Consider the following 18,901-nt stretch of genomic DNA (forward strand, 5'->3'; position numbering starts at 1 on the left):
TTTGTGGACGATCAACTGACAAAGCGCCATTAAGGCATAAAATGAGGGCGTTGCAACCTTTGAATCTGTTAAGTTTGCCTTTACTGCTTCGCTCTTGGCAGCGTGCGGCTATTGTTTGATGTGAAATGACATAATTGGTGATCATCGTCAAACAGACAGAGAGTTGGAATACTTGGTGGGTGACTGTCACTTTCGAAAAAACTCAAGTCAGACGCAGGCATTTATCTAAGCCTGTAAAATCCTCACAAAAAAAGGGAAAATTTAAGAGTGCTTCTCAAATAGCCAAATTCCATTTTCTCCTAGATGCATCACAGTGGTGTGCTCACCTAGTAACTGGTAAACACACATCAACAAAGACTAAAAAGCATTAATGAACCCTCGAAGTATTCTCCAAAGAAAACAGCTTTAAGTGTTGCCACACTGAAAAAGCCTCAGGAAAATCATCACTTCTGCTATTGCCTACGTGCCTACCGTTCACACCATCTGCTACAGTTGTGGTTTTACTGATTTATTGTGTCAATCACTATCCCCCGCTGCAGAAATGATATGCCAGGACAATGCAGCATAAGCCGTCCTTGGCAAACACCTGACCACGATAAAGAGCGAAAGATAAAACTGCAGAGATTAAGACCTGCCATAAAGTGTCTTGGTAACCACATACAGCCAAGAGCGCGCAACCACAAACAATAGAGACAAAGACCTCATGCATCAGCGCCACGTGCTTGAAAAAGAAGACATCCAGACGTTCAGTCAGACCTCATTCATGTGACCTCGGGGCGGGCTCCCGATGTCATACCATTGCATTGTTATGCGCCTGTGATGTGGTCAGTGTCAAGGTGGTGTCGGACAGGTGCTCGTCTGACACACTCCTTAGCACATGGTGATACTACGTGAATTATTAATTAACACCATACAAAGAGAAGAATCACACCTGTTGAGATGGAGACGGATCATCAGGCTGGGAAACTGGGCTACATACACCAAATGTGCTTTTTAATACAAACATTCACGGGGTGGAAAGTTACAAGGTACATTTACTGTCCTTAAGCACGATAGTGAGGTACATATTCACATTATACATATATAAATAATAAACTTAAACATGTAGATAGTCAACTAATAAAATGTTATTTTATAGATTAAACTACCTGGCAGCATAAAAATAGTTTAATTATCTCCAGCTCCATGAAAAAGTACAATATTTCTGTTTAAAAATATAGTGGAGCAGAAGTATAAAGTACCTAAAAAGCATAATACAGTATGGTATTAAATGTACTTTGTTACTTTCCACCAGTGTAATCACGTATTACAATATCCAGTATATCACAGTGACTTAAGTTCTAGAGCATTATGAGTAACTTACATATCAACTTTTCTATGGTCATAGTTTATTTATGCCTGTAACGTCTGATTGTTTTCGCCACTAGGGGGCAACAGAAACAAGCTGTAAACACAACAATGACATATTTCCAACTTTTAACTTCTTATTTATTCGCAAACATTGCAAATGCACACATCCAGCAGACACAGAGCGACCTTAGCACTGGTTTGGAGTCTTTTTTTTGGTCCACCTGATGAAGCAAAGTCTAAAATTAAACCTTTTAGTTTGTGTTTTTTCCCTCCATCAGCCTACTAAAGGAAATATTTTGTTATCTAACTGCTAAATGCTCTGTTGTTTGGTGCCAAGCATGTAGCATTACAAGCCCCTTTCCCATCACATTATGTCTGGCTGTGGAGATTATTTGCTGCTATCTACCGGATCAGACACATTTCCACAGTTTTGAGCGTAAATAAAACAGGATGCAGAATCAGCGCACATTGATCTGGTTTATACTTCATGTCAAGGAAAACCTGCAAGGCTTTGGTTCCAGCTAGAGAACCACGTTAGTTTTGTTATTTCTTAATTTCTAACCAATTTATTTTGGGTGGAAACTTCAGTTCAACAGTTGAAACAAAGTGGTGAAAGTGAGCCGGGACGATAACGCTTTGGCCCGGAAAACTAAAACAATGAGCTGAAAAACATCAAACAGCTGAAGGGAACTGCAGCGAGTGATACCTTTCACAACACGAGTACTTGTTTGATCCGCTGTTAATATGAAAATACTAATTACAGCTGCTTTAATTTAATGATCTGAGCCCCTTCCAACACTGGTGTTATGTAACGGATGATAATGCACGATATTGCTTTTTAAAATCCATCCATGCGCCCGCTGATTTCCGCTAATCGCATAGAAACCCTCAGTAAATGTCGAGAATCTTAACTATCGTCATCTCTGTCTGCAATGACAGCGTCTTACTTTGTAGAAGTCAGAGGAGTAGATAAAATCTCCTGCCGCAAAATCAGTGTGAAACATCTTACCATATCTGTGACACTGACTCAAATCTGAACACGTAATTCGTGACATCAAGACCTGGCGTTTGGTTTTTGAATGTGGGAGGACGATACCCTCCTGTGCAGAAAGCTGCGCCTGTGCTACATGGCAGCGAGATGACTAAGCATGAGGCCCCTGCTGCCTGTGGCACTGTGCAGACATGTTCCATTCTGTCAGAGCTCCGCAGCACATAGGCACCATTTCACACGGTCCCCCGACTCTTGGCGAAGGCGAGTGGGAACTCCTGAGACCAAACCAGTGAAGCACTGTGGCTGAAACTGCAACACTTCACCTCCGTTTTATTGTAATTTCATGCATTCTGATGGTGAAAAAAAACCATCAAGGTGCGTCACTGCAAATCGGTCACGTTAAAAGGCCTGCAGGTAGCAAGAAAACGCAACTAATACAAATCAGAGTGACATGATTGTTGTTGTTTCTGGCAGCCCGGATGAGAATAAAATGACTTCATTGTTCTTCGTGAGTGACTCATATTTTATCCAGCAGTGTCAGGAAAATGAACACTGAATCCCATGGCAGGTATTTCCCCCTCAAACTCTGAATATCTAAGCTAAGCATTCCCTTCAAACCAGCCTCACTGAGTGTGTTCACAGTGTGTGTGGTCTGAAAAGGAAAACGCTTCACTGTTTTGACTTTTGAACGCCATCTACTGACGTCTGGCAGAAACTACTGAGCCGGTGTACAATCTTTAAGATCATTTAATATAAACCCATCCACTATCTATAATAAAATCACATGTTTCAATAAATAAGACTTCATATTCCTATGATTACTTCCCCCTACATTGCACCTCGACCCCGGGTTAATTCATCTGCGTCCATCCACTCAGCCAGAAACTTCCGGTTGTTGTCTCTCCTCCCTCGGATCTCTTCTGTACATCAACATGTATGCCGTGCCTCTACAAAACAAGACGAGATTAAGTATCAACTAAACAATATTGTGTTTCTCAGATTTAGGGCAGGAAAAGGGATAACAGGAAAATTTCCGTACAATAAACAGGAATAAAAACTGAGAATGTAATGAGCAGGTGTGAGGCAGACCGCTGTTGAAAGACAAGACAACATAACAGACGAGACGGATTTCCTCCGTTTGAGAGTTCAAAACTTTGAAAGCCAGCAAAAACACCTTTACTCTTTAATCTTTGCCGAGGGGAACAGACAATAAGGCTTTGTCTAAAGATCTAAAGCCGTTTCCGCAAGTAGGAGGATAAAAGCTGCATGATGTCAGCGGGAGAAGAGCATTTAAGGCTTTAAATGTTATTAATAAAAATTCTTAAATTCAACTCCAAAAGCGACCGGAGCCCAGTTTAATCAGGCTGAAATTAGAGTCACATGTTGTTATGTTGCCTTTTGCTGAAGGCCCGGCCGTTTTGTATTCCAAAGTGTTTTCAGGGGAAAAGGATGATTTTTATAAATGAGGCTGAACACAGAGAATTTGATTTGTTAATGTGAGAAGATATAAATGACTAAATAGTTCTGCAAACATGTCCTACTTCTCCAAGTTGAAAGGAACAGTTTGACGTGTTGGTGAAAACACTTACTTTTTCGCTTCCTTGCCAAGACTTCAATACCAGTTTCTGGTCTACATTCACATTCACATTTAGGGCATTTAGCAGATGCTTTTGTCAAAAGCGACTTATAATAAGTACATTTGTCACAAGAGAGAAATCACAACATATCCCCGTCGAGTAAAGGTCTGTAAATATGAAGCTGGAGCCAGACGGTGGTTAGCTTAGCTTAGCATGAAGACTGGATGCAAGGGGATATGGAGAGCTTGACTTTGTCTCAAGGTTAAAATGGCCTACCAGCACCTCTGATGCTCACCTATATATCAACATGTTAGACCTTGTTTTTTAAAAGGGACTATGTAATCCAATAGACCCTCTACAAGAAAGCCAAAACATTGAGAAAGGGATGTTGAACAATTTACCTGCGATAACCTCCGTAGGTTTTCTTTACTTCATCCCAGGAAACCTGTGTTGGAATGAAAATCAGAGACCAAGTGAATCCCAGGGGAACATTTACATGCAATATGTACACACTTCAAGTCAAAACATTCAGAAATTAATCAAAATCATGAACAGAAAGTGAAGAAATAACTGTTCTGAAATTATGTCAAAGTTGGTTTGTTCTGTGATAGAGAGATATCTACTTAAGTTAGCATGCTAACCAGCTAACCCGAGACAAAGCTCCCCCAAACACTCCCCTGGTAGTCTGGCTAGCTGCCTGGCTAACTGCGCTAACAAGCTAACAGAAGCGACCATGATCGACGTATAATAAGAATACAGGTGGCAGCAAGTCGTTGCTCTGGTGATATGCTGCAATTATTTGTTGGGAGTATGAATTCACGATAATTGTATTTGTACATATGGCACCTTTTGAGCATTATTATAATATCTTTCATGGTTTTGGGGGAGAAAAAAAAAAGATTCCAGACAACTCCTCAGACAGATATTGTCAGATTGGACGTACCTGTCTGACGTGGCTGTCATCTGCGTAGTACCAGCTCTGGTTTATCCTGTGACGAACGTAGGCAGTGTAGTGTCCACACGTCGCGTAACCAGAGTGCACCACCACCGCGTGCAGAGTGTACTTGTAGTCATTCTAGAAGAGCAAATGAACTTGTAGATGACGAGAGACACAATGTGTAAATAACTTAGAGGAAATACACGTACCTGGGCGAAGCCTGAGGTGAACGCCTCTTGATCAATCCCAGAGAAGTCAAGGTTTTCCGGAAAGGTGACCTGGCAGTCAAGTTTTCGGGTGCCAGAACGGCCATTTCGAAACCTTTTCAGGCTCACGCACAGGATAGGAGGCAGCAAGAGCAGTTTGACACCCTGGGAAGGAAGAAAGATTTTTGACTGTGTTGGTGCTTTAATATCTGGAGAGCATTTAAACCAAGCCTCACCTGTTTGGATGGAGTCTTCATTTCACACTGTACACAGTAGATGGAGTTTATGCCCCGCAGCTCCTGATGCTCGAAGAAGGAGGACATGCAGCCTTCCTGAAAAGGTTCGTGTTAGGAATACTTGTGAGCACGACTTCAGAGAGAGACACAATAATGATGTCGATGTCTAGATCTGATCAAAAAAGAAACCGCACCAGTGAGTTGTCATCTTCCTGTACGTGCAGAGGCAGGTTGAGCAGGTAGGTGGACTTAGTCTGGACGGAGGAACACTCTAAACACTGCACGTGTGTCTCCAGAGAAATCTTGTACAGATTCTGGATTTCAAGAGCCTGGCAGAGAGAAAAAAACACACACATAAATAATCCTCTCACATGTGAAAAAATAGAGAAAAGTCATGATTAAAGACCAACCAGAGATTTGTCATCCATCTGCTGCTGTATGAAGTTCAGGATGGAGAGGAACACCTCATCAGCATCGTGCTGAACGTGAACTGCAAGACATTCTCATTGTCAGAAGATGTGAGATTAACCACGTCAAACTGAGACTCTTATTTTGTGCGTTTGTTTCTCCTCACGTCGAACCAGGTTTCTGTCCAGACAGTGGAGGAAGTCCTGATGTTGAACAGGCTGAGGGGGGTCGCTCCTCATGGCTGCGAGGACTTTTTTCAGCTGCAGAGGGACGTTACGACCATCCGTCCTCACACCGGCTGTCTTCCACCTTTGTTCAGTTCAAAAACAACCATTACGCTTCATATTCAACACCCGAGGAACAGCTTTGTTTACGGATTTATGTGAATTTTCTCAACACAAATCATCAAGGTATCAATGGAATTGTTTTCGCTACATTAGTTTATTTTCACTTTTTTGGAATTAAAGGAATATCTGTGCTGCTTCTTAGGCGTGTTCGTGGTTTGTGGACAGTAGTGCTGCTGGGATGGGGCTGAAGCCATACATGAAGTACCTGGTGAGCATGATCTTACCTGTCAAGTAGATCTGCTACTTCCCAGGTAGCAGAGAGGGTCTGCAGTAAAGTGTTCACACAGCAGGACAGACAGTAGTTGGTGAGGCCTCTCATACCTGCAACAGAACATCAGCAACATTACAAACAATGTTCATGATTCTTCAGAAAGAGAAGCAAGTCATCCATGGTTTTGAAAAATGTAAAGCCTGATGCCAACTGGTGCAATAAACCACTCAGATAACAGAGGAAGAGAGGACTGTTTGGTTTATTTCTTTAAGGGTGTATGTAATGTACAGACGATGAATAGCAGGTTTATTCTAGACAGATCCAAGATCAGTATTTTGCTTTTTTGTGTTATTTCTGCACATATGATTGATTTAATGGATGTCAAGAGAAAATTGGGTGGTAAAAGTGATGAATATGTGTAAACATCAAAGGTGAAGCTGGTTTCTGGTGATTACTGTTGCTTTACTGAATCTCTTACAGTCCATGATAACTTCTTATTGATTATATGTTGTTTGCACTGACAGTGCCTATCAAAAGTATTCATCCTCCTTTTATGATTATGGCTTTTAATACTTTTATAAATACACTCATGGTCAATATAAGAAACATTAGCATAAATAAACTTCCTTAAAGTCTTACTGAAAACACTCAATTTAAAATATATAATGTAAAATAAGTGATTCATCATGTATGGATATGAATTACAATGCGTTTTAATATGCAAGGTAACTTGTACATTATTTCCCTCTCTCGTGTAGTGATGTAGATCAAGTAGCATAAACTGAAAACAAGTAAAATGCAAGTAAATGTACTTAGATTACAACACTGATCATATCATAACACACCACCACCATCATTATCTTCATCATCATCATCAGACTTACCAAAGACGCCCCTCACAGCCTCTCTACACGCAAAAAAATATCTCGCAGACATCAGGGCAGGCTTCAGTTCACAGTCAGCTGATGAAGGACACAAACACTCGACCTCTTCACGGTTTACTGAGAGAAAAGTAGTTTTCCTGTCAGCTCAGAGCAAACACCTCTGCCACATCCACAGCTGCAGCTGGCTCACTTTCGGTTCGCTCCGTCTCTTCTGTTTACCGGAATCGAAACTTAACGGCTGTCATGCGCAGTAACGTGACGTCGTCGCCCGTTAAGACTTTTAACGTCCAGTGGTGGAATGTAACGTCACATTTCCTCGAGTACAAGTACACATTAGAGGTACTTCCGTATTTTCGTAATTGTATGTAACGTATACTGTACGTAACTACGTGTCAGAGGCAAATATTATTTTAACGCCACTATTTTTTTTTTCTGACAGTTTTAGTTGCTCAGAATAGCGAACTGCCGCTAACTGTAGCTGCGGTTAGTGAGTTAGCTCAGTTAGCCTGGGCAGTGAGCTTGGGCTAGCATGCTAACTCCTGTAGACATGTCAGTACAATACATAGATGTTAATATTGTAAAAACTGTTATTTCCTCACATTCTGTTGATACTTTTTTTTAATTTTGTGAATGTTTCAGAGAAACATGTTTCATCTTTGAGCTTGAAAAGCTTAAAATCTCTTTTTGATAAGCTGGAAAATGCACTGTCACATAAGCCAATGTGTCACAACAGTGTCTGATTTCTACTTACACCGTTATATTTATTACTATATCTTGAAAAATATGGCTGAAGTGAACAAACACACATAAACTGAACCAATACATATTATATTTACCTTTAATGCTGACCTTGTTTAAATTAAAAGGAGATTGATTAATGTCAGTCATCATAAAACGTCAACAACAGCAATCAGACTTGAAAGATTCTTTTGTAACAATAAAAACAACATTGTTAATAGTAAAGTTATTTCAGTGCTGACAAACAATGAAATGCTATATTAACCAATCATTTACCATTAAGTGACTGTAAAGGTTAACAAACAGCAGTCTGAATAACTCTCACAAGACAGAAAGAAATGTGACAAAAACTTGTAAAATATAATATTTATTGTATCTTTTTTCTTTTTACAGTTTCCTCATGATCACTTTTGTTCTGTCCTTAGTCAATCTTTGTTTTATCTCTATATAGTTCATTATCAGTCTGTGTTATTTGTTATGGGCTTTATGCTGTGGCTCTTTTGGTTAGGAGACTCCCGTTTAATCACAGTGAGACTCGTTCCTGGATAAATAAAGCTTTTATTATGATGAAGAGTAGCTGATTCAGGATAAACAGTCCCAACCAGGATGTGTTAGAAATGACTTGAGATTAGTTTATTGTAAGAGCTTCGAGAAGCGCACCTAAGACTTAAAACCAGTCTCTTCACATCTTCATGGCATCAAAAGTCAGTCAAAATATCAAATGTTGATAGAAGTGATTTGTACACAGGGTTAATAAAACTTCAACAAGGGACCTGTTGATTTTTTGTTGTTAGTTTCAGTTTTTTTTACAGTTCTTTGCTCTGATTGAGAGCCTGATAGTACGGCGCAAACATGGCCCTCCACATCTGTCTGAGCAGCTGAAGAAGTTTGGAAATCCAAATGAATGAAGATGGAAGGGCTGCAGGGAAAAAACATAAAGATCTCCAATCAAAAATTGTATACTTAAACAACCCGTGTGGTGAAACTGAATTACAAAAGGACATTTAATCGAACCTGGATCCAGTCGAAAGAAAAGCATATAAAGAAGGACGGCAGCCAGGAAGACTCTCCGCAGGGAGAACGAGCCGGAGCCGAGCAGCTTTCTGTAGATAAACCTGAACATGGCTTGAAGTTTATGGGTCACAGCTCCTGTAGGACACAAACACAATCACAGAGACTCTCTTTATTCATCATCTGTACTTTACGACAATTAATAAGAGCTGAACTACAATATGAGACCTTGACTTGAGACAGTCGTTTCAGAGTTGGGACCGTTTCCTGGATTTAGAGGCTGTTCTAGATCCTGTTGCCGTTTCTCTTCCACAACATCCAGTGCTGTCTGCTTCTGGTCTTCTGTGAACGCATTGCTCCCGACCTCCCCGGCGATCAGCTCCACAGCCTCGTCTGTGTGTCCGAGAGGGACGAGGACGTGCAGCAGGTACAACTCTGCCACCGTCCTGAACCCCGTCACTCTGCTGTTGGCCGGACAGTGTAACCAAACTCTGGCTGCCTCCTGCATCACTGCTGGCTCTCCGACTTTGGAGTAAAGAAGTATGCTGCCAGAATAAGAGAGGGAATAGTATTCAATATGCATTCTCTGATTTAATTTTTTTTTTCTTCCTTTTTTACATATGTCACAATTAAAACTGCAAAAAATATTTAAAATTTCTTCAATTTGCTTCTTTTACTGTAAGATATTTTCCAGATCCCAAAGATATTCAATCTGCGATGATATAAACATTAGAAAATCCACCAAACCTCACATTTAATAAGGTGGTACCGGAGAACAGGGAGTCAATCAACTACTAAATCGAAATGCTTCAGCTCTACTCACCACATCTGCATTATTTTAGAAGGTATTTTCTCCTGCTCCTCATACTGCTGAAGGACCCAGGAGAGGACACCCTGCCACTGATTCATCTCAGCCAGTGCTTGAATCCCTAATATGCAGAAGCCAGCCTTAAACTCTGCACATCTGGCGAGACAAAAAACACACAGGAACACACAGGTGACATTAAACATTCAGGCTGCAGTGATACATACATACATCAAGTGATACAAGGTGAGGTAAGACGTTCACCTGTTGTCCTCTAGCTCCATATCCGAGAGACTCTCCAGGCCTGTGTTGCATGTGTCAAATGCCGCAGGGAAATCTTTGTGGACCATCATCTGCTCTGCAGCGGTGTCCAACATGCTGAACACTGAAGAAGTGAGCGGAGGGCTGCAGAGTCTGGCAGGAGGCAGGCTGGTCGAACAGCTGCTCATGTCGACGTCTCAAACTTAAAACTTCAACTTAAGTTAATTATTTACCACTCTAAGAAAGTATTCATTACTTCCGACAGGTTAGTTAATGTCTGGATACCAGTTAAAAGCTCTACTCGTCCACTATCTTCTCCCTGACAACTTGTTTACTTTCCATAATCCGTCAAACTTCCTGGTTTGAGATCGCCAGCCAATCAGACGTTAGCGTCTACAGCTTCACGCCATCAGCCAATCACGTTAGTGTTTCTTCGAACACGCGTCACAGTTTTTTTTCCCCCTAACTTGTACACACGTGTAGGGAGCGAAGAGTGTGTACCTGTCTGTCTACGGTGAGGTTTTAAGCAGCTAAACTACTTTCTGTAAGTCAATTGCTAATTGTTTGTATGTCGAATAACGCTATCACTTTGTATTACGCTAGCATCTCGATTTAGCTGGCTTTAAATTGTACGCTTTGATGCGAATTATTCCAAATTAGCAAACGTATAGCTAACATGCTAGCTAGCACACTGTTTACTTGTCTTGACATAAACTAGCAATAAAGCTAGTTGCTTAAGCTTTTTAATATCTTGTCGTGTGATTATAATCACCACAAGATGGAGTCAAACTATGATGTTGACCGTCTGTGCTAGTTGAAATGTGGGCAAATTTGTTATAACTATCTTCCTACGTCATATAAATAGTGAGCAAGACCCCTCTTTTTAAGTTCATTAAAGGCAAAGGCTAGACTTTTTTACACATACCTATATCAAGCACTATATATACCAGGATGAGTATGTTTGTTTTAATTGTATAACTGTTAGGAGAATTATGAAGACAGGTAATTTCACAGGTATGTCTTTGTTTTTTAGACTGTCCTTAAAAATGGCCAAAAGCCTCCGGAGCAAATGGAAGAGGAAGATGAGAGCAGAGAAGAGGAAGAAAAACGCTCCCAAGGAGCTGGCACGTCTGAAACAAGCTCTGAGTCTGGATAAGAAAGGGGAAGCCATCATGACTGATGTGCAGGAGATCGCCACTGTGGTGCCAGCTGACAAGATCAAGAAACAGAAAGATGTGGTGATGGGTGAAGTGGAGGAAGTGGAGGGTGACGGTGAGTGAGAGGATGAATACATATTTTTTTCCAGTTTGGTCTGTATTTAAAGCACATTCTAAGCCCTTTTGTTGTAGATTTAGGTCCATCACTACTGTGTTACTTCTGTTTGTCCTATTGACAGTGTATGCTGGTAAGAGAAAGAAAAATAATAATAACAAGGTAATCTTTATCTTTTACAGAGGGGAAGATGGACATGGACAGCAAGCGCAGCAAGAAAACTCTGTTGGACGACAACGGTCAGTACCCTGTGTGGATGAATCAACGACAGGCCAAGAAACTAAAAGGCAAACGAATGGGAAAGAAAGGCAAACAGGGCAGTAAGAAGAAGGGTATCGCCTGGTGAACAAGAGGGAAGCACCTTTGCTTCAAAGACTTCTGATGCAGACACACAGGACTGTGAAAGTTCTGCTGTTTTAACTTTTTTTCTGTTCAGTGGATTACAAGATTCATGGCTGTGCCACAGAGCCTGCTCAAGTAATTCACTGAAGGGAGATGTTTGTTCTTATGGAACAGCAGCTTCATTTCTGAGTTTCAAGACGGTAAGACTTGTCTGCCTTTAGCTTGTTCTTTCATACATCACAGTAATACAGGTAATTGTCATATTCTCCACTACAGTTTAAGTATTGTTTATTCAAGTATTTTGTCTTACACCATTTAAGACTGGGCAATACGATTACAATCAATATTACTGGGACTGAGACACCGATCCTGAACCACAGTGTCTCAGGTTGATGTCATCTGTTGCATGTCATTCCCCATTTTCTCCCCAGTTTCTGTTCTGTCTCTACTGTCGGTATCTAAATCTATTGGAATATTTGTCAGATGTCACTGAATATACCATGATAGAGACGATGTATGTAAAATGAAAACATGGTGTAAATAAAATGCCTCTCACTCATAAAAGTCACTTTTTTAAATTAGCTTGAAATAATTTCTTCAGAGAGGTCCAGTTAAAGATGATGAATAATATTGATCCTAATGTCACTGTGAGCTGACACTGATGTCGCCGGACTCATTAAAGGTGGCTTATCACACAAAACACAAAGAAGCTTGTCTGTAGAATATTTTATTGACCCCAATGAGTTAATTGCAGATACAAGATATATTTACCTTAAGTTGTTACCCTGTGTAAAACAAATAGAACTGAATATGATCATTTTCTAATCCTTTATGCACTTGTAAACAATACAAAGACAATATATTTTAATGTTTTACCTCATAAACATCAAACGAAGCTACCAGTCGGGACAGGGAGACGAAAGTTGAGGAAGGTTTTGAAAACACGTGAGAAACAAGTTCATTGGTAACTGTATCATGATTGTCTATGAAAGGGACATCCTCCAAAGGCTCAGACATTCACATGATCTGTAAATACAGTTTGTAAATGATTGCACTCATTTTATTCATGTTTTACACAGCGTACCAACTTTTTTGCGAGCCACTATTATGATTTGGTCATTCTGCCCTCGGTTACTCATTGCCACGTTCCCTTCAGCTAAATATTACAAGGTAAATGTATAGAAATCAGTTGCTCAGGAGCCATTTTGGCACAAATCTGCTGTGATTTATTCTATAAATACAATGCTAAAATGAATTTTACTTCATGTTCTTTGGTTGAAAAACCTATGAAACCTGAGATTGTACAAAAGTGAGGCTTGTTCAAAGACCCCCTGAGCCTGTCACTCACTGCATCAGCTGAACATAAGCTGCCGGGAAGAGACCCATGCGCCCGTGACACTGTCCCTTCCACCAGCCCTCGTCAATCATCTCGATGTTGGTGATGATGTCATCCGGATTGAAGGAGATCTCATCATCAGCCTCTGTGGAGAGGGAAAGAATTTGTCTTCACAAATGATGAATGATGATTAACAAATGTCAAAAAGTGAAGAATTAAAAGAGTGTCAGACCTCCTTCGTAGTCATAAAGTGCTACTGCCTTCTGGCCACACGTCAGGTCTTCATAATCGTCTTCAACTGTAAAAGAAAATTAAATTGATGGGTATTTTCATGAGTGTGTGAGAAGGCTGAGGTTAAAATGATGGCAGAGACAGACCTGGCGGCACAGGAGGAGGCGGTTCAAGTTCCTCATACTCTCCGTCGTTCTCCTCCTCGTCCACATCAGCTGACCTGTGTGGTAGCGGGGGAGCGTCCGGTTCAAGGAAATCGTCTGAGCGTGGAGGTAAAGCTGGGGGCTCTTCATACTCGGGTTCCTCCTGGAAAGACTGCAGAATTAATTTGAATTCCGTTTGTTTTTTTAAACCTTTGTCCTGATTTGCTCCTTTTCTCCTAATCCAAACAAAGACAGTAGGCAGAAAAGGAGCAGTGCCCTTGCTCATTTTAAACCAGATGAAAATCTAATTTTCACCCCGCTTTACAGCGTCCTGATGCCAGAAATACTCAGTAAGTGTGGATTTATCTGCAGCTGAATATAGCCCAATGCAGATGAAATATGTTCTCCTGACAGACACATTTGCTAAAAACTAGTTGACAGCCATTTCAAACAATTAAACAATACTTTTGTTTCCAGATGTATGGGATGTCTTTCCTTTTTTTCCCAGTTGCCTCATTACAGCAAAATCATCCTGCTCTCAATTTGTGTTTCACAAATGTGAAATTATAGCAATTTACTCTCCTCAACCTCTTCTGTTGTTCTTAATGATTGAACATCATGTTATTTATTGACAAAAAACAGACTTGATTATATGATTACCAGAATGATTAAATATGAATTAATTTTTTTTTTATCTGGTACGTCTGAATTTGTTAGAATCTCTTACTGGTTCTGGCTCTGGCTCTGGCTCTGGTGTTTCTTCGATATCTGGCATGTGCTGGTGGACTTCTGGTTCTGGTGGCATTTGATACCGTGGAGACACATCTGGAACAGGAGGTGGAATTTCCTTCTCTCTTCTGCTCTCCTCCTACAGAAAACACAAAATCATTACTACACGTTGACCATTCATCGATTCTGATCTCTTTACGTGTGTGTGTGTGAGTGACCTCTTGTCTGCGTTTGGCCAGCTCTCGCTCTCTGCTCTCTCTGGCTTGTCTCCTCGCCTTCTCTTCTTCTGCTCTCTTCCTGTTCTCCTCATCTGAAGCCTTGGCCATGTTCTCAAAACGAGCCTTCAGGTTTCCCGCACCTGCACTCGCTGCAAGAGACAGAGAAATTAATATGAACACGCTGCATTAATGGCTTTAATTGTTTACTAGAAGAGATGTCACAGTAGGGGTGATTATGTTGAGTGAAAAACCGAACTCACAAGCCTCTAACGGTTGTGTCTTTTCGTAAGCCGAGGTCGGGGAGTCCATGTCTGAGAAGCCAGCTGCACTCTACGAGAGGAAGTTTATCATTCAATCTTAAAACATTTCACTGTTGACTAATGCTGGAACAATTAGTTAATCAAAACTGGGCCATAGAAACATTTCAATAGGGATGTTGTGCCATTTTGTAACATTCTAATCCAAAAACTCAAATGAATTAAACAGATAAATAACCCTGAGATAGATGAGTCAGGACAATAAGGAATAGTTGCAGCAGTAATACCGACCTTGTCCATGCGGTCTGCCTGTACTCCATAACGACCTCCAAAACCTGCTGAATAATCTAAACAGAGATAAATCTGATCAGTCTGACTTCCTTTGAGTTCTCTCATATTTTTAATAGACACACAAGTCGAGTGTTTCCTCACCTTTCTGTGACTGATGTTTCTCCGTCTCGCCTTTATAATCGTAGCCCAGAGCAGCTTTGTCCACTTTCTCCTTCTCCACTCCGTACTTTCCTCCAAATCCCTTGGCGTAATCTGAATATGAGTACAGAATAAAGCTGTTAGATGTCAGGTGAAGAGCAGTCAAATCTGAGGAATGCTACAGTTTTGAATTACCTTTCTGTGACTGGTGCTTCTCTGTTTCTCCTTTGTAGTCGTACCCCAAAGCCGCTTTGTCCACCTTCTCCTTCTCCACTCCGTACTTTCCTCCAAATCCCTTAGCATAGTCTGATGGAAATGCGATGCAAAATAAATGAAATGCGAAGCTTTCGAGCGTCGAAACTGATAATCCCTACAACGTAAACACACCTTTTTGCGACTGGTGCTTCTCCGTCTCGCCTTTATAATCGTACCCTAATGCAGCTTTGTCCACTTTCTCCTTCTCCACCCCGTACTTTCCTCCAAATCCCTTTGAGTAATCTAAAAACATATGGGTTGAAAGGGAAAGTTTTAGATGAGACTTGTCTTTTGGTTCACCACTAAAGAAAGAATATTGTACTGTATGAGTAAGCTAAATGGATAACTCACCTTTCTGAGACGCATGTTGCTCCACCTTTTCTTTGTATCCAAAGCCCACAGCAGACTGCACAGACATACATCGCATTTACGATTCATAAATTGCTCAGAGGTCCCTTATAAAACGTGTTTTAGTGTGATTAACTGATAAGAAATTCCAAACAAATCTATGATAAGAAGAGGATTAAGACTCTTCTTGTCCTCTCACCTTGTCCACGCGGTCTTTCTGAACACCATATTTCCCACCGAACCCTTTCGCTGCATCTTTCTGGGAGGAGTGTTGCTCAACTTGTGCCACGTAGTCGTGCCCCAAAGCTGCCTGGAGAGTAGAAAGAGAAATCAACAATGTGTCATTAAATACGAAGAGCTTATCAGCATATTTATTAGTGTCAAAAAGAAGAAGTTGTAAACCTTGTCCATTCGGTCCCTCTCCACTCCAAACTTCCCTCCATACCCGTATGACGCTTTGGGCTTGTCGTCCGCTTGCTTCACCTTCTCGTGCTCCACGGCCACATTGTTTCTGAGCTCTGCAATACTGGCAGATCATACAGGGATCGATTTAGGGATTTACACCAGTACACACTAATATTTCTTGTCTTTAGAAACTATTTAACCAGAATCTCAAACACACACAAGGCAGTTTCAAAGTGCTTTATCTGCAGTTCAAGTATAAAAATTATGTGGAAGCAAACAATAAAAGAAAGTCTGGAGGAACAATTATAGTTTTAAAAAAACACTAAGATCTAATTATACCCAATTTGTAATGATTTTAAACACCGAAATGCAACAAACATTTGGTGTATGTGCTCTGATAAATAACTCTTCGATTGATTTATCATAAAAATTGTCAACCAGTTAACTAATTGTTATTATTTGTTATCTGTACATTTGTTTTTAGCTGGAATTCAAATCATACTGGTCAAAGTTAACATGGCCTGCAGAAACAGTAGTATGCATTACACCACACACAAACACAAACACGAAAACACTTTCTTATAAGACACCCTGGTTAACAGTTTGTTTATTTTTGCTTTGTAAATCAGTCATAAACCATTGATAAATACTGTGGTTGCCAGGTTCTTAGAAATCCCTCTGCTGGTGTTCAGTCAGTAGTTATGAAAGTTGTTAAAATAAGTTGTTAATAAATGGATTTTTTTTAGCAATACTCATCAGGTTTTATGGGATGCTCAGTGGTACAAAGCGTCTTTGTGAAGAAGAAGAGATTTTTGTGAAGTGTTACTTATTTGAATGAGGTACCTAAATCTGTGAACAATCTCTCATCTTATTTTTACATTCAGCACTAACCGCTGCAGGAATTTATAGTGTCACCGTGTCAGTAGCGAGAAAATGCACAGCACTTTAAATGTCTCTGTCAGTGTCATCATCTTATGTTACCCATATTAGGAGCGACTCGCTGCCTGACAACTTGTGTTCAGCTCTCACTTCCTCTTCCTGTTGCTACACAGCACCCACACTCTGACCTGCATATCTCCACATCGCCTAAAGATTTGTTCGTTTCCACACATCTCCCACCTGATGTGCTCTTTACGTCCTGAACCCTCGATGGTCTTGGCTCCCCACCTCTGCTCCTGCTCGGACACGTCATTCTGCAACACAAATTCAAAAAAAGAGTTGACTTGTGCACCAGCAATTGTGCACCATCTTTCCCCCACAGTGCCACTCACTCCAGGAAGTATACACTACCTCAAAGTCGGGGTCCGTCTCCCAGTCGTCTCCCTCTGCAGCCACCTTCATGCTCACATTGTGGCCCACGACTGACTTCCACATCTGAGGAAGTAAAACACTGTCAGCTTCACTGTAGAATGATTAATGCTCTATTTATGTTGCCCACAGTATTTAAAACTGTTATGGACAATCTATTAAAAAAAAAACTGATGTGCAGCCAGAAGCTCTGACCACCATTTGCTGAAGTCACAAAAAGGAAGTTGAGATATTTTCAACATGAAGCTTCATTTCCTTATAATGAAACACACTCTAGGACCTCATGTTGCAAAAAAGATACTAAAATGCTTAAGAATGAGATTAATGTGCATATATTATCTAAGACAAACACTTCATGTAGAGCTTAAAATCCTCTGTAACAAACTGAAAATAACAATGTATTTATCAAGGGAGGAACAACATCTGTTCTCTATATTAACCTAATAATGTCAGGTTAATGTTACAAACATTTGAGGTTTTACTGTATTTTGTCTATATTTTATGTTATTAGTGGTAGTAATTGTAAAGAGAAGGTGAGTAATTGTAGCGATACTGATATAAGACATACAGGTACAGATAAATATTAACAATTTGACTGTATTTTATAAGCAAAATGTAATTCAATGCTAGTATAATTGCTAAAAAAAAAAAAAAAAAAGCATGAGCAGATAATTAGCTAACTTAACGGTTTGCTAGCTAAACACCAACTGTTGCGTCTGAGTAAATCTACTTCCTTAATGGTTTAATAGTTTAAAGATAAATAACATGAAAGCACATATAGATAGTTTTGTTAAAGAATTAGTAGGAGGTGAAATATAACATTTACCTTGTAGCTGTCAGGGCGATATATCCGAGTTTATGTGGATGTGATACCGACAGAGTGTTGAAGGTTCACGGAGGTTGAGACGGTTTAATGAGGTGACAAGTGAACGCGGAGCGAGCGGACGTGAACGCGCCTCGGTGTAAATAATGAAACAAACGTCATCTATAAATTACTCTTTTTAATGTTCCTCTTTAATTAATAACTTATAAACATTTATACCTCTTTGTTCTCGCTGTAATGTGTATATAGAAAAAATAATAATATATCAATATTTAAAGAAAGTCATGAAGAGAAAAACAAATGCTGCATTCAAGTGCTGACGGACATTCGACGATTGACAAACAGTAAACTGTGAGTAGTAACTCAACTCAAGCTCTGTACTTCAGTACAGTTTAGAAGTAGTTTAGAAGTAGTTTTTCCTTTAAATTACATTGTGTTTTTTTAGCTTAGGAATCAAAGTTACAAAATAAATGTAGTGGAGTAAGAAGTACAATATTCTGAAAGTAGAAATTAGCAGTTTTACATGAGTAAAGGATCTGACTACATCTTTCATCACTTAGAGGAGGTGTTTCTGTACACCAGTTAAATACCACTAATGAGCTACTGTACTGCTTGTAACTACAGTTCCTCACTTGTTACTTTTATGAGCACAACTTGACTGCAGTCCAGCTACAGCTGAGATTTAGCCAGATGTTGCTCAGTGTCAACACTTGGGGGCAGACTCGTGTAGCTTAACACAAGAGCCTGCAGCAATTCAAATGTCTATGTAGAGTCTGGACAGACTTCAGGCAAACTAGAGATTAACTTTCACCTGAAAATAATCTGAAACTTTAATGTTGTTGT

At 40.2% G+C, this 18,901-nt stretch overlaps 4 protein-coding genes across 6 annotated transcripts; 1 reads left to right on the plus strand and 3 right to left on the minus strand.

The window, feature by feature from the left end:
• Positions 1–1,462: 1,462 nt before the first annotated feature.
• Positions 1,463–7,402, minus strand: usp18 (ubiquitin specific peptidase 18). Its single transcript, XM_037122066.1, has 10 exons — positions 7,148–7,402; positions 6,277–6,373; positions 5,872–6,014; positions 5,708–5,787; positions 5,492–5,626; positions 5,298–5,393; positions 5,065–5,226; positions 4,862–4,993; positions 4,320–4,363; positions 1,463–3,288 (listed from the first exon to the last, which is right to left on the minus strand). Exons 1-10 carry the CDS (start codon positions 7,197–7,199, stop codon positions 3,216–3,218), a joined length of 1,014 nt encoding a protein of 337 aa, XP_036977961.1. The 5' UTR covers positions 7,200–7,402; the 3' UTR covers positions 1,463–3,215.
• An 822-nt stretch (positions 7,403–8,224) lies between these two features.
• pex26 (peroxisomal biogenesis factor 26) lies at positions 8,225–10,312 on the minus strand. Its single transcript, XM_037122067.1, has 5 exons — positions 9,966–10,312; positions 9,720–9,860; positions 9,125–9,441; positions 8,900–9,034; positions 8,225–8,804 (listed from the first exon to the last, which is right to left on the minus strand). Exons 1-5 carry the CDS (start codon positions 10,148–10,150, stop codon positions 8,692–8,694), a joined length of 891 nt encoding a protein of 296 aa, XP_036977962.1. The 5' UTR covers positions 10,151–10,312; the 3' UTR covers positions 8,225–8,691.
• Positions 10,313–10,367: 55 nt separating this feature from the next.
• llph (LLP homolog, long-term synaptic facilitation factor) lies at positions 10,368–12,276 on the plus strand. 2 transcript variants are annotated; one of them, XM_037122070.1, is made up of 3 exons: positions 10,368–10,476; positions 10,996–11,234; positions 11,417–12,276. In XM_037122070.1, the coding sequence occupies exons 2-3, from the start codon at positions 11,009–11,011 to the stop codon at positions 11,578–11,580; spliced, it is 390 nt and encodes a 129-aa protein (XP_036977965.1). In that variant the 5' UTR covers positions 10,368–10,476; positions 10,996–11,008; the 3' UTR covers positions 11,581–12,276. The 2 variants fall into 2 exon arrangements, with proteins under 2 accessions (XP_036977965.1, XP_036977964.1); XM_037122069.1 differs by having other exon boundaries at positions 10,382–10,506.
• Positions 12,277–12,287: 11 nt separating this feature from the next.
• Positions 12,288–18,206, minus strand: hcls1 (hematopoietic cell-specific Lyn substrate 1). Of its 2 annotated transcripts, XM_037122063.1 has the most exons (16): positions 18,062–18,206; positions 17,218–17,301; positions 17,047–17,120; positions 15,925–16,048; positions 15,722–15,832; positions 15,526–15,580; positions 15,307–15,417; positions 15,115–15,225; positions 14,923–15,033; positions 14,782–14,837; positions 14,494–14,563; positions 14,234–14,382; positions 14,014–14,154; positions 13,290–13,458; positions 13,145–13,210; positions 12,288–13,057 (listed from the first exon to the last, which is right to left on the minus strand). In XM_037122063.1, the coding sequence occupies exons 2-16, from the start codon at positions 17,299–17,301 to the stop codon at positions 12,921–12,923; spliced, it is 1,569 nt and encodes a 522-aa protein (XP_036977958.1). In that variant the 5' UTR covers positions 18,062–18,206; the 3' UTR covers positions 12,288–12,920. The 2 variants fall into 2 exon arrangements, with proteins under 2 accessions (XP_036977958.1, XP_036977959.1); XM_037122064.1 differs by lacking the exon at positions 14,923–15,033.
• Between the last annotated feature and the right edge of the window lie 695 nt (positions 18,207–18,901).

This window comes from Acanthopagrus latus, chromosome 14 (genome assembly GCF_904848185.1).
Source record: "Acanthopagrus latus isolate v.2019 chromosome 14, fAcaLat1.1, whole genome shotgun sequence".
In the NCBI taxonomy this organism is placed as follows: domain Eukaryota; kingdom Metazoa; phylum Chordata; class Actinopteri; order Spariformes; family Sparidae; genus Acanthopagrus; species Acanthopagrus latus.